Here is a 15698-nt window from a genome sequence, read left to right as displayed (position 1 = left end):
AACCCCCTGGAGCAGAATCAGCATTTTAACAGATTCCCAGGTGATTTGGACGTATATTAACATCCAGGAGGCATTGGGTAGATGCCAAAATCTCTCTTGCCCAACGCAGATTCTTGGGCCACAGTTGAGCTTCTAGATGGGGACAAGTGGCTTCTGACGTATAGGGAGGACAGAAGGATAAGCTGTAAATTAAGCACAACCTGGGAGTGACAAGAACAGGCAAGACAGACCGGTGAGAAACAGCGGTAAGAGAGATGAAAGGGTGGGTTCGTCTGAGGAGAGGCGCTTCTGGCGCTCAGACGCGGATGTCAGAATTCCCCATTTCCAACGTCCTTTGACCTGAAAGTTTGTGGTCCAAAGATTTACAACCATCCTTTTCTAAAACAGGAGACTTCCTGAGTTTATCTTTAAATCTCCTTGCTTACTTGAAAAAAATACTTTTGATTAGAAGGTGTGGTAATACGTTTTAGAATTTTACTTTGAAAGGGTTGTCTGTCTAAAATTGAAAAGATATTTGAAAGTGTCTAAGTTTATCTTGTCTTTTTAAGAAAACTGAGCTGTCTCTATTCAAAATGTGTAAAGGTTTCATCTGGAACCAGTGTTATTTCCTTGTCTGAACTTAAAAAAAAAAAAAGACTAAATTGAGGTATTAATCCTAGTGAACTAACAAAATAATGTATGGGAAAATGACAAACCCACAGAATTGAAGGAAATCCAAAATTCCGCTTTATGAAAAGAATTCTTTCTACAACAGCTCTGGCAGATGGTCATTCAGCCCAAACATTTCATGTGATAGGGAACTTCTCACACAGCGAGGCAGCCTTCCACTGCAGCATAGCACTCATATTTTGGAAAGATCATGCGATTGGGAATCAGAAAACACATTCCTAGTCTGGGTCATGCCTCTTGAGTAGCTCTAGGCCTACCTTACTCCTGTCCCCAAGCCTCTTGTTCCAATCTAGAGACTCAGACTCATATCACTTTTTAAAAATACCAATTCTAACCGCAGATCGGATTGAACTGGGCGTGAGTCCATTCCTCTAGGACTTGATATGGGTCTCAGTCGCCACTGGTGTCCCCCACTGTCCCAGTTATTTATTTCTTTTTTGAGGAAGATTAGCCCTGAACTAACATCTGCTGCCAATCCTCCTCTTTTTGCTGAGGAAGACTGGCTCTGAGCTAACATCCATGCCCATCTTCCTCTGCTTCATACGTGGGATGCCTACCACAGCATAGCTTGCCAAGCTGTGCCTTGTCCACACCTGGGATCCGAACTGGCGAACCCCGGGCTGCCAGGAAGCAGAACGTGCACACTTAACTGCTGCGTCACTGGGCTGGCCGCCCCACTGTCTCAGTTATAATGGGAGGATATAATTGGATCTTATTTCCAGATGACAAACCTCCAGTGGTTTCAGAGAACCATCAAAGTTAGAATGACAAGGGACTCACAAGAGAGTACTGGTCAGGATTCAGTCAGGAAAAGAGGAACTGGTTGGTTACTGACAGAGTTTAATGCAGGAAATTGGGAAAACAGGTGATGGAGAGCCAAAAAAATAAAATGGGGCACTGAGGCAACACTGAGGTAGTAATTGCAGGAAGCAGCGTGAGCCCTCGGAGTGGAGGAGCAAAATGAAGAGACTCTGGAAGCTCCTAAGAGGGAACCCCTGAGCTGGGACCCAGACCTCTGAGGACACTCCCTGGCCGCCGTTACTTCCTCTGAGGGCGTCCCATGAGGCTGGTCTGGAAGTGAAGGAAGAAACAAAAACGGAGAGCAAGGCTGGAACCAACTGCCAAAGCTATGGTGCAGAATCATCGCTGAGATGCCGCTGACAGGAACAGCCAGTAGACAGGAAGGAGCAAAACGTCCCCTCCCCCACTGTGTCCCAGCTTCCTCTGGGGCTTTGTATTGGGCTCTGGCAAAGCAAGATGTGGTCTTGCAGAACCCCAGACCCAGGATCGCAGAATGAGCCCAGGGGTGTGGGTTTGGAGCTGAGACACTAGTTTGCTGACTGGTGTCAAGAACTTTCGGTCCCCCTCCCTTCTATATGCCTGAGAACCTAAGATCCAGAGCATGTAGGAGGGTTTTCTGGGGCCCCACATAATAGTGGTACAACCAGTGCCAGCAAGCAGAGGTGTGTAAAGATATAATGACAATTAAAATGTAATTGTTTTTATGAGGTAGAAAACTGTCAACTCTGAATCTGTTTAGATGGCAGAGTATTATGTAGGTAATAGTAGAAGTGTTTAGATGAGACATTTTCAAAACGTATTTTGGCTTATAAAAGTCATCCTAATTATGGTAATTTGTGTGAGTTAATTAATTCCGAAGCTATGGAATTATGATTTTGTGTGCTAACACTAAGGGTCAGATCAACTTGGTTGCTTTCTTTTAATTACAAACTAAGCCTCAGGTCATGTAGGCACACTCTTCATTGTTTGTTGCTTGTGTGACATATCTGTTCACAAAACTCATGAAGAATTAGCAGAAACATTGCCTGTTAGTGTGCTAACGGAAAACCAATGGTCATGAAAACCAATGGAGCTACCGGGCAAATATCCGCAAAACAGCAAGTGCAGCCATTTTCTTCATCAAATCTCTATTTCCCTGGGACATCAGGCATGATGTTTTTTAGATGGCTTAAGATCACCTGAAAACATTCACGGAGGGCCTACTACAGGCAGGAAAGCCCGACAAGTCCTTGGAGTTTTGAATCTTAGTTCTGCCACTGTCAAGGTGACCTTGAGTAAATTTCTTTAGTTTCTTATTTGTTGCATGAGGATAGGAATGTTTATTTATTTATTCGACAAATACTCACTGAGGCCTACCGTGTACCTGGCATTAATCTGAGGATTAGGGACCAATGAATCACTCCGCCCTCAGTGAGCTTCCATTGCCATGCAGGAAGGCAGAAAATAAACACATAATTACATAAAATGTTAAGTGGCAGTAAATAATATGAAAAAAATAAAGATAGACGAATAGAGAATGATGAGAGGGATCGTTTTTATAGAGTGCATAGAGAAGGCCTGTCCAATAAAGTAACATCTTAAGGGAAGGAGAGAGCCATGCGGATATCTGAAGAAGAGCTTTCCCAACAGTGGGAACCAGAAGTGCAAGGGCCCTGTGGTGGAACACGCCTATGGAGGATAGTGTGGGGCAAGCAGGGAGTGTGGCAGGAGACAAGGTTAAAGAGCTGTGGGAAGGGAAGAAGCGAGCAGGACCGGATCCTGCGGGGCCTTGTAGCCATGGGAATCCATTACAAAGTATGGAGCAGAGGACTGACACGATCTGAATTCTCTTAAAAGAATCACTATTGGTGGGTGGAAGATAGACTGTAGGGGGTCAACAGTGGAGACAGGGGAGCCCGTTAGGAAGCTATTGCTGTAATCCAGGCGAAAAATGATGGTAGCTTGGAAAAGGGTATTAGGGGTGGAGGTGCTGAGAAGTGGTTGGGTTGGGGGTAAGTTTCAAAAGACAAGCCAACAAAAACACTGATATACAGAAAGAGGAGCAGTAAAGGGTGATCCCAAAATTTTGGCCTGAGCAGCAGGGAGAATGGAGATCCTATTCCTGAGAAGGGGGAGACATTGGGAGGGGCTGGGTTGTTGTGAGATAATAAATCAATGCCATAAATAAGATGATGTAAGTAAAACTTGTGCATTCTTGGCCCACAGTACGCATTTGGCCAATCTTAGTCCCCTTCCCTATCTTTAATAAGACTTCTTCGTTACCTCTTCTTGTCTCAGAATGTGCTCCCCACACCCTCGTCCCCTTCTTGCTCACTGCTCCTCTGCAGATCAATACAGAGTCCAAACATTTCCACAACGGTGGGAGGTCAGCTAAACCTCACTCAGAAAAACCTCCGACTTCAGAATCAGCAGAGATACACGAAGTACATTTTTTAATAAAGAAAGAAAAATATTTGATACCAAAACGACATGCAAGGCAGTGCTCCCGTGCCTCTAAGTGCTTGAAGCGCTTCAGCACCATTGAAGGTTCCCTGGTACGGGGTGTTTTTTAATAGAAATTCTGTGAAGAGTGAAATATAATATTTTATATGCATTTTTTCTTAAAATTTCTGAAGACAGGCTAAGAAACTAAAAAGTTACCCAAAACATCTATAGAAATGCTGACTGCATATATATTTCTTGGCAAAATTTCCTGGTTGTTTTCATTCTTTCGCCTAAAATTTCGAAGCATACTCTGTAAAGGAAATAAGTAACGTAAATGTCTGTGCACTTGTATTAGGAAAACGTGTCTTAGCAATATTTTATCCAAAGCCAGCCGAAAAAATAACCAACATATAATAGAATCATGCAGTCTACATATGAAAAATATGCTTGGTTCTTTAAAATGCTTTATTGAAGATTCATTTGAAATGTCAGTATTCAGTTCATGTATCTCTATACTCTTAAGAATCATCAGCATTTAATTTATGAGTGTTTTTAGTTGGAAAGGTTCTGCTGCTTAAAATTCAATTCAATCTCCTTGGTTTGAGTTGAGGAATACTTACGTCTTGTGTTTTTCCCAAAGCCCTACTCTATGCCCAAATTTCCCATAATTAATCAAATCTTTAATCCAAAGTAGAATGCAGCCCCACCACTTCCCCACCCCAGTTCAGGGGCGATTGCACAGAGAATAACAGAGCTCAGGGACAAATAACTCATTTTACCTGTGGTTGCTGCTCCTCTGTCCCCAGGCTGCATCTATGTGTGGCCTCACGTGGCATTTAAAGCTGGGTATAATGATGGTTTAAGAAATAAATCCTGCAGCCAGCCAAGAAGCAGCTGAGGGCCCACTGCAGGTAGGAAGCCCACAAGAGCAGACCAGCTTACCTGCAAGGAATGTGTGCCTCGGATGTGTTCGTTAGATTATTCAACAGCAGAAAGAAAAAGCCCCCAGCTTTGCCAAGGAGGCCTGAGGCAAACAAGGACCTTTCTCTCTCATTTGGCAAGTAGGAGCCTTGACGGAGGCAACAAGACCTTGTAGATGTCTTAGGTTTATGACTCATGGTTTTTAATGCTAAATTATGGTATGACAGGAACTTCTTCAGGCTCCTCAAGGTACACAGTGGAAAGAGACTGTCTGAGCGTGTAGGCCAGCGTTTAGTATAAAATGCAGCAACGTCGTCTGCAGTGGTACGAGAAACCCAGAGCTGACTGTACAGTCTTTTGCTCTCCTCTTTCCAAGTATGACTTTCCTAACTCGTGACCAGGGAATCCTTTATCCCCTGGAAGAATCTGCTTCTTAATGCTTTCCTTTAGGTTTAATCCTACAAGACCCGCATTTAAAGCAAGTGACAAGGTATACCCAGGTTTTATTATCTTGGCAATTATTAGCGGATTTTTTTTTTAAAGATTGGCACCTGGGCTAACAAACGTTGCCAATCTTCCTTTTTTTTTTTTCTGCTTTATCTCCCCAAACCCCCCAGTACATAGCTGTATATCTTAGCTGCAGGTCCTTCTAGTTGTGGGATGTGGGATGCCACCTCAACGTTGCCTGACGAGCAGTGCCATGTCCGCACCAGGATCTGAACCCTGGGCCACCGCAGCAGAGCGTGTGAACTTAACCACTCGGCCACGGAGCCGGCCCCTATTAGCGGTTTTAACTCTGCTGACACCAAGTCCATTTTTTGCTAGGATAGCCCTACCCTTTGACTTTAATGGGAAAGAAGCCTGGTTTTGACCGGTGTGTTTTTGAATTTCAGGGATAGTCGCTGTTCTCTTCTGTGGAGTCACACAGGCACATTATACCTACAACAATCTGTCATTGGATTCCAAAATGAGGACTAAACAGGTAACAGAAAGAACTCACTGCAGGCTTGGTCTCTTCTCTCAGTGTAATGTTTATGTAGCAATTCTGGTGGTGCACTCAGAAAGAATTTCGTTAGTAAAGGAAGAAAGTAAGCTTAAGGCTTCATTATAGATTGGATATTTATAGATTTTTTTTTTCTTCAGGATAACCATTAACAATTCTCTTGGTAAGCAAAAATATAGTTATAATAGTCTCTCCCTCCTGAGAAATGTGGAACATAGACTACCGGTCTTGAAGATGAAAGGTCCACAGTCGGTAATAGTTCACAGTCAGTTACATCTGAAAGCATTATAAAGCATGTAAGATTGGGTAGCTATATAGAGAGAAGGAAATAAAGAAGAATAGAAAGTAGTGTTTGGTCTTTAATTGGGTGCTTTCACTTCCAAGTAAACTCAGCTGCCAGTTGTCACACAAGCAGAGGGTATCTCCCATATGCCAAGAACACAGCTGTTTGCACATTTGCACATGTACACATAGATTCCTTCCACAAACATTTGCTGCACAGCCACTCTGTGCCAAGCACTGTGCTAGGTACTAGGAATAAAAGGACAGATAGTATATGACCTTGTCTTCAAGAAGGTCATTATCAAGTCTGTGGATGAGGATAAAGATGTGTTATGAACAATTCATTATCCACAGTGTGATAAGTACTGTGATGGAAATAGCTGTAAAGGTTGTTTGGGGAGAATTCAATAGGGCATCCTTCCATAGTTGGGATTGGAAGGTAAAGAGAAAATTTCCAGAGATGGTAGCCCAATCTGGAGCTTGAAACATGGATAGAAGTTAATTAGGTAAAGATGTGGGGTCTAGTGGGGGATGGGAAGGTAGCAGGGAGGGCATTCGAGGCCAGGGGTGCAGCATGACAAAAGCTCTGAAGCAGGTAAACTGTTCTGGGTGGTTAGTGAATGGGCCAAAGCTAAAGCTAGTGGGATGCAGTAAGGGATGCGACCACAGATAAGCCAGAGAGCAGGTTATGAAGGGACTTACACATCTTGTGAAGGAGTTTAGACTTTATCCTTAAGGTAATAGGGAGTGGCTTAAACAACAGAAATGTATGGTCTCCCAGGTCTAGAGGCTAGAAGTCTGAGATGAAGGGTTCACCAGGATTCGTTCCTTCTGAGGCTCTGAGGGAGAATCTTTTCTCTTCCTCTTCTTAGCTTCTGGTGGTTGTCCAGCAATTCCTGGTGTCCTTTGGCTTGTAGACACACCATCCTAATCTCTGTCTTCATGTTCACATGGCTTTCTCCCTGTGAGTGTGCCTGTCTCCAAATTTCTCCTTTTTATAAGGATACCAGTCATATTAAATTAGAAAACTACTCTACTCCAGTATGACCTCATCTCAACTAATTACATTTTCAATGACCCTATTTCCAAATAAGGTCACATTCTGAGGTACTGGGGGGTACCTCATGTTTCAACATATGAATGTGGTGGGGTACAATTCAGCCCATAACAGAAGTCACTGAAGTGGCTTAGGCAGAGTAATTTTAGGATAATTGGAGTTTCATTTTAGAAATATCACTCCGCAAGACAAGAGGAGCATGGATCAAATGGCACTTGTATCAGTTAGCTTTTGCTGTGTAACAAACAACCACACAACCCTGGTGGAATCCAATAATAAACATTCATGTATCACACATCTGCAGTGTTCAACACTTTTGAGCTAGGTCGATCTGGGTGGCTCTGATGTCTCAACTGGGCTGACTCACATGTCTGTGAGTTTGCTGAGCTCTATTCAAGGGTAGGCTTGACTGGACGACCTTAGCCAGTCCCATGTGTCTGTCATTCATCTTCTGGCAGAAGAACAAGGCCCAGTGTGCACGTGCATTTCTAGCATCTGCTTGTATCATATTTCCCAAACATCCTATTAGCCAAAGAAAATCACGTGGCAGAGACCAAGGTCAAGTTGCTGAGTGGGTCACCAGAACACAGTGGGAGAGCACTGCAAAGTTATATGGGAAGGATCACGGATGCAGAGAATGATGAAGACTTGGACCAAATGATTGTAATCTACCCCCAGATGCAAATGGAGGTAGAGAGGCTCCTACAATACACTGAATGATGCTGAGGACATCTGATGTGATATTGGGGCAGAAGGAATGGAGAAAACCAAAGCGACATCTAAGCAAAACCTGTAATTGGCCAGGGATTTCCTACAGATTTTCAAGACTTAGCTTAAAGCTCTCCCAAACAGCTATTGTTTTCATCCTTCTCTGTTTGTCCCAAGATGAGCTAGGCCTAAACCTACTGCCCACCTACTTAGGGACTCTGCAACGTCACCCTCTCCTTCTGCCCTCAGAGGAATCACAAGATGCAATCACGGAAATTTTAAGGATCCCCCCTGATTTAAAAAAATGAGCAGAAAAAGCTGATACCAACACCTAGAAACCTCCAATGCATAGTCTTCTGGGATCCTTTTAATTATGGAGACCACTAGCATTCTCTAGGTTTTAAAGGGAAATATCTTGAGCTAGTTTTTCCTGGCCTCGTCTGGTTCTCCGAGCATTTGTATTCTGGGAGGCTGAACTCTGTTTAGGGACTTGCACTTTTAGTCATGCCATCTAGACTGCTCAGCAGAACTTCAAAGATAACTCATCTCATGGCGTGACAGGCGCTCAGCACCTCAGGGAGACAAAGCCAAAATCAGTGCCCCACAGCCTCTGTTCTTCTCCAAATGGCTTGATGAGCATTCCCTGACGGGCTGCCAGCATCCTTTTTACAGTCGTCTCCTTTAAGGAAGGAGATTTTTACACGTTCATTCTGTAACATCCAGATAATTGCATCCCTTCATCTTTGTTCCCCCCGTTGCCTTCTCTCCTTGGTGCCTGGTTCATAGCAGGGGCTTAAAGAACGCTAATTCCCTCCCCTTCTCGTACCTTTCCTCGCTTCTTTTCTTTCAGGGTCTACCATTTTCCGTTTATTTTTCTCTCATAATATATGCACATGTAGCACATATGCACACACATTCCCCACTCCAGCGTGTAGGGTCAGAGGTCACCACTTTGAAGCAAATGAGATCAAGCCCTTTAATTGACTCCACAGATCAGAGATCCTTGGCCCCACCTGCACCACCGTGGCAAACAAAGTTCAAACTCCACATGGGAAACCCATTACAAACTGTAAAGAAAAGATGAGGCAGGGCTAGAGATTGCCGCTATTCCCTCTCTGGGAAAAGTTTGGACAGCATCATCTGACGACACAGCGTTGCTGAACGCCTGTCTTCCTCTGCATCTCCTTGGTTGTGTTCACTGTCAACAGGAGAAGTAGCAGCTACACAGCCTCTTTGCCTCTGTCCCCAGGACCATTTAGCGGGAATAAAGAAAGTCAATTAGTGAAGTTTAGGAAAATCCATGAAAATCAACTTAGTGTTATAAAATCCAAAGGTGATATGATTTATAAAGGAGTTTTATTCATGAACTGTGCCTATGCCAGCTAATCAAATAACTACATCTGAATGCAAAGACCTTTGAGACTTCTATATCCTTCATAACTTCGAGAGTGAGTGCCTTTTTGAAATTGCATTTTCACTTTAAAATATATTTTGCAACTCATAATGACCATCCAGATGTAGGTGAATTGATTTTCACTCCAACCCATTAGAAACATGTAGCATCACTACGTGTTAGGCACAAAGCAGCATTACAGAGACAGCCTGGAGCTGTGACCCACCATGAGGAACGTTGTGATGGCAGAGCCCTCTACTGAAGAGAATACGAATGTACGCAGCAATCCCTTCCGTGGATCAGCCGTTTGCTTGCTTTAGGGTGTCTGCCTCTACCCCTAGAGACAGACAGAAGCTGGAAGCCCTGACTGTTGCCCCAGACACTAAGGATTGCTAGAGATACTCGCGAGGGACCTCAGCACACAGCAGTCTGTGAGCCTAGAGGTCTCATGCCGAACCATCCAGAGACTGCAGACAGACCCCATGACCCCACTGACACAAGTCCCAGCCTGCCTCCCAAGCCCTGCTGCCTCCTGCCCTCACCCCTAGGCAGGCCTTGGGAGCTGGTAATCTGGGCCAGACTCCAGGGTGTTTCCCTCAGCTGTCTTTACCTTGCTTGAAGCTGACTTCCAAAACCATGTACTTCCATACCATCCCTTTTAACTAGAATTTCTCCTTCCCTTCCTGCAGTTCCCACCCAAAAACTCCTTCCAACAGATACACATGGCATATAATATTAATTTAAATAATTAACATTTATTATGCGTTAACATGTACAAAGTACTTATCTCGTTTACTTTCTGCTTACTTTTCTCCTGAGAGGTAAGTCTTCTTCCAGCACTGATTACCTTCATTCATCAACTAATATTTTTTGAGAGCCTGCTTTGTGCCAGCCACTGTTCAAGGTGCTGGGATACAAGAGGGAACAAAAAACAATTTCTAGGAGAGGTGCTTTATAGCAATCAAAATCAATAAGCTGAATATATAGTGAGCTTATGGTAAGTCCTAAGGCCAGTAATAAAGCAGGAAAGGGAGCTAGGAGTATGTCTATGGGAAGGCAAGTTTGCAGTTTTAGATCGGGTGGCCAGGGAAGGCTCAATAAGAAAGTGATACGTGAAAGAAGTAAGAGAGGGGGCTGTGCAGGCACTTGGGGCAGAGCTGTCCAGAAACTGGGAACAACAGATACAATGGCCCCCTGGGGCAGGGTCACCAGGGTGGGTGAGGCGGAGTGGCCTAGAGGAGAGTAGGAGAGACAATATCAGAGGAGTGACAAAAGAGGGGTCATGGAGAGCCTGAACAAGGTGGAAAAACACTGAAGGCTTTTAAATACAGGCATGGCATGAGTGACTTAAATTTTCCAAAAATGGAGGAGCCATTCATTAGCTGGAGAAGACTGCAAGATTGCAGGTTTGGGGGACAATCAGGAACCGAGTCTTGACTTGTTACATCTGGGATGTGTATTAGTCAATAATGTGGAACTGTTGAGTAGCCAGTTGGGCATAAAGACTTCTGGAGTTCAGGAGAGAGGTGTAGGCTGGAATTAAAATTCTGGGAGGTATCAGCATAGAGATGATATTGAAAACATGAGACTGGACGAGATCTCTAAGGCAGTGATGGAAGAGAGATCCAAAAACCAAAGGAGAATGGGAGGTAGTAGCCAATAGGGAGAAGAAAAACCAAGAATGCATGGTGCCCTGGAAGTCAAATGAAGAAGGAGCATGATGACTTATGCCGAATACTGCTGAGGAGTCAAGTAAGAGGAAGAGCATGAACATCATTGATGACACTGGTAAGAACCGTATTGGTGGAGTGTCAGGGTAAAGACCTGATTATAATGGGTTCAAGAGAGAATGGAAGGAAAGGAATAGGGAACTGTGTGTATAGACAAGTCTTTCAAAGGCGTTTGGCTATAATTGGGGAGCAAAAAAGTGAGATGATAGCTGGAGGGAGATGTGAGGCCAAAGAAAAATCTTTTTATTTTTAAGGTGGGAGAAATAACAGTACTCTTTTATGTTGATTCAGGGAATAATACGAAAAAAAGAAAAACAAGACCGTGTGTTAGAGGGTTTGCCAAGGCTTCTAAGCGGCAGAGGCAAATGTTGAACTTAGGTTTTTGGACTTTGTAGTTCAAATGATTTTGCCTTTTACTAAACATCCTTTCACTAATAGATGGTATAGTAGCAATTGTAGGGCTTAACATCATTTATTCAGTAAACTTGGCATGGATGGATGGATGAATGAATGAATGAATGAGTGTTTGGCTATCTTTATTATACTTTCAGCTAATTCAGATAATTAGTCATTTATCTTATATTTAATTCTATCATCTTTGAAAATCTGCCAATTTCACTGCATTTTAATTTTTTACTAAAATACAGCTTGATATGGACATAGATATTTTCATGCATTTAATTTTGAAAAGCCAGATTCTTTGTCTAGCATTTTTGGGCAAACAATGACATTGTTATTACAGCACATTCTTTCCAGATGCTTATTTTATTTCCATTCCCCTCAGATGACATTTTGAGTGTTTATCACCATTGAGTGGAAGAGCAGCAATGCCAATCCAAATTTAAATTTCCGATAAAGAAAATGACAATGGGAGCCAAATTGATGTGCTGTGCGTGACTTTGCTAGAAAATTCAAGAAAAAGATCTGAAAGGTGGGAGAGGCCAGATGATATGGTAGAAAAAACACTTGACTGAGACACCAGAAAGCTTAGGTTTGCCCCTCGTCTCTATGACTAAGAGTGGGGCCTTGCATAATTAAACATCTGTGAGCACCACTTTTCTCATTTGTAAAATGAATGATAGAACAATATGACTGGGTTTTAAGGATTGTGCTCTAAACCTAATATTCTGTGATTTGACATAGAGCATAAGAAATGGATCTAGTTCCTTCTCCCAAGCTAGAATTGGGCAGGGATGACTTGCTCACAGACTGCAATGCGTGGAGATGAGAGGAGGGATCAGAGTTTGCCATTGATCTGGAGGATAAATCATTGAGTAGAACATTTTAATAAATTGCCAAATCAAATCCAAAGATGAGGGGATCAGAAAAAAAAAGCCCTAGTTCATACTGGGGTGAAAAGTATGCGGGGTGGATGCTTCTTCCTGGAAAAACCCTCTGCTCCCAGGTGAGTGGTTGCAAGGCTTTTCTAAGACTGCCCGCATCCTTGGGGTGGAGAGTACAGAGCTTGCCTTGCTACCACTCAGTCTCCGGGTCCAACAGAAGGGCTTTCCAGCTTTTCAATTCAAGCACGGACTGAGTGTGGACTAAGTACCACATGGTTGCATGGCAGATGCCATATAGAAGTCGCAGAGACAAAGGCTTTAGGAGCTCCTAATATGGTAGGGGACACACACACAGGTGCACACACATGCACAAACAACGACCCCATGTGGCAAATGCTAACAAAGAAGGATGTTCAGTGTGTCATGGGAGCCAGAGGACTGCGTGGCTTTCTGGAGGCAAGGTGTTCATGGGAAGCTGATGGTGGGTTGGGTGTTTTAGAGTTGGGTGTAAGGATTATTAGGAGATTATCATGTAGATTTCATGGAGGATGAAAACAAAGAGAAAGAAGTCTGCAAAAGGATAAAATTCAGAAAGAGCTTGACAAGTCCCAGAAACAAACATGTAGTGCATTGTGCCTGGGGCCCAGGTAGCCTTGAGGAAGTAGGTAGGAGTGCGTTGGGGCTGCTGGTATAGGCTGGAGAGCAGGAAAGGGAGGAATGTTGGAGAGAACTGAGAATTAAAATGGAGAGGTGAGTTCAGGTGGGCCTTTTAGTATCTCACTGTGCTACATTTAGAAGAACTGTATCCTATAAGGCTAATAATTGCTTAAGGCTTTTAGGCATAGGGCTGATGATAATAATCAGATCTGTGCCCTGAAAAGATAATGAAGGTAGCATCACGGAGGAAATGACATCATTCCACGACACCAATCTCACTGCTGACCACACTTCCTTTTGATCAACTACTAACATATGTAACATTTAAATTTACCTTAACCTTCTGTGGCTCTAGACATACTTTTGTCCTGATTAACCTCTTAGGATGTTGTGGTCTATATGAAAAGTTAGTGGAAATTTACCATTTGGTTTTGCCTTGAACTTAGGAGTTCATTAAATTCTTGTTGAATTTATAAATAAGTGAATGAATGAATGAGTTATGACCATTAACATTCCAAGATAAAAAATAGAGAGGGAAAACAATATATGCTAATTAATGCTTTATTTAATTCTGATATGATGCATTAATTTAACTGTAATGAGTTGAATGCATAAAGCAAATGTCTAGGGTAATCCTGAGATATTGAAAGAAAGATCCAGTACAATTCCATTACTTGTGTGAGTTTCCCGCAGTGTGCCCCTGCCTTATCGATTTGCATTACAGTGTTTTTTGATTATGGTTTTGTGCAATTTTTCTCCATCATTTTCAACAAAAGCAGGCACATTCCATCCCAGTTACCTGTTCCGAGGCACAGTGGAGAGAGAATGTCGTGGGTAACAATGCCCCTGGTTTCTGAGAAGTAAGATCAAAGATATCTTCATAAAGCATAGAATTGCCTTTTTTTTTTCCTCTAATTACATTTCTTTTGTCAAGATTTCTACCACTTTTCTTCTTCCCTTCATTCAAAGTACCTTTAAAAATATCATCCTAGAAGGGTTGAATTTATAAATGATGGCAAAGCGTTTAAATTTCTCCTTAGCTAAGCTAGTGATTCTTTTCAATGAAACTCATTATATAGTATAAAGGACATTTAGTAGTTCAGCTAATAAGCGTTCTCTTTTAAATGCTAATGAGAGTGGAGCTCCTGCATCATGACTAGAACACCCTGTAATTTCAGTGCCCAGAAAGAATTATTGTCTGTGAAGCCCTAGTTAGAAAGCCTTACTCCACCACCACCGTACATTATAGTCGGGGCCACAAATGACCATTCAGCACCCTCACTAGTAGGTACCTCCTATATGCCAGGTACAGGGGCCCGGGGAGAAATAAAGCTAAGAAAGACATGAACTGTGCTTTCCCTTGAAAATTTTTCCTGGAAAATTTTTTCTCTGATAAAGCTATAATTGTACAATAACTTTGCGATCGAATCTTAGCTACTCTCTTAACCACACATCTGTGTTTGTTTATCATAGTATATAATTGCAATTGAAAATTTTGTCATAAAATCCAAGAAGTTCGGAGCAAGGTGGGACTATATAGATAAACTGTTAAGCCCAGAATTTTATGGGAGGAAAGTGAAGCCCAAGGAAGCTTGATGGCTTAGAAGGGCAGAGTCAGTTTTCCAGCCCAGGGGCGACCTGGAAATACAGGAGCGTTCCAGGGATATGCACTGAAGGCTAAAATACACAGTGCCCACCTCGAGAAACAACCTTTCATGTATTAGTCATCTATCGCTGTGTAACAAATTTTCCCAAAACTTACAGCTTAAAACAACAAACTCTTATTATTTCACATAGTTTTTGAGGGATCCGAGTTCAGCAGCATCAGCTGAGCTGGATAATTCTGGCTCAGCGTTTCTCACGAGGTTGCAGACAAGCTGTTGGCCAATGCTGGAGTGTCTGAAACTTGGCTAGTCTTGGAGGATCCGTTCCAAGATGGCTCACTCCCATGGCCATTGGCAGAAGGCCTCAGTTCTTCACTGGGTGTCTTCCATAGGGCTGCTTGGGTGTCCTCACGATTTGAAAGCTTGCTTTCCCCCAGAGCAAGTGAAACCAGAGAGAGAAAGAGAAAGAGTGCAAGAAGAAAGCAGCAATGCCTTTATTAACTAGTCTCTGAAGTCACACGCTGTCGCTTCTGCCATCTTCTGTTTGTTAGAAGCCAGTCACTAGGACCAGTCCATACTCAACGGGAAGGGAATTAAGCTCCACCTCTTGAAAAGAGGAGTATAAAGAATTGTGGACGTATTTTAAAACATTTTTAAAACTAAGCCTGATACCATTTTTGGAAGTGATTTTGTGATAATTGTTTCAATTTCTTATGTGGTTGAATATTTAGGTTTTCTACTTCTTCTGTCAACTTTACTTTCCTAGTAAACCATCTATCCTCTCCAGATCTTCAAAAATTTTAGTAACAACAATTATTGAACACTATATTATGCCAGGCACTATAAATGTATGTTTCGTTTCAACTATCCCAATTAACATTCACCAAAAAACCCATGAGGTAAATACTATTCTTAGTCAGATTTTGCGAGCCTTAGAGAAGTTAAGAAGGTCACACAAAGAATAGAGTTGTACATGATAACCTGTTATTATTTTTTAACGTCTTTTTCATGTATTTGATTACAGACCTTTCCCATAGAAGATATTGTGTATATATTTCCCTTTCTTTTAATTTATGAAACTGCATAATATATCGATCATTTTAAGAAGCAGCACTTGGGTGTATTTATTCAGTGCACTATTATTATCTCTGATCCCTCTCTTTCTC

General features: G+C 42.5%; 1 protein-coding gene across 2 annotated transcripts in view; it reads left to right on the top strand.

Annotated features, from left to right (window-relative positions):
- SLC9A9 (solute carrier family 9 member A9) overlaps positions 1–15698 on the top strand; it is a 510438-nt gene that overhangs the window by 252821 nt on the left and 241919 nt on the right. For both annotated transcript variants that reach the window (XM_046685210.1, XM_046685217.1), the window contains exon 9: positions 5709–5797. In XM_046685210.1, coding sequence (XP_046541166.1) covers positions 5709–5797 — 89 coding nt within the window. The remainder of the gene's footprint in view (positions 1–5708; positions 5798–15698) is intronic.

Source organism: Equus quagga, chromosome 1 (assembly GCF_021613505.1).
Source record: "Equus quagga isolate Etosha38 chromosome 1, UCLA_HA_Equagga_1.0, whole genome shotgun sequence".
Classification (NCBI taxonomy): Eukaryota; Metazoa; Chordata; class Mammalia; order Perissodactyla; family Equidae; genus Equus; species Equus quagga.
This window is presented reverse-complemented; position numbering and strand designations above follow the sequence as displayed.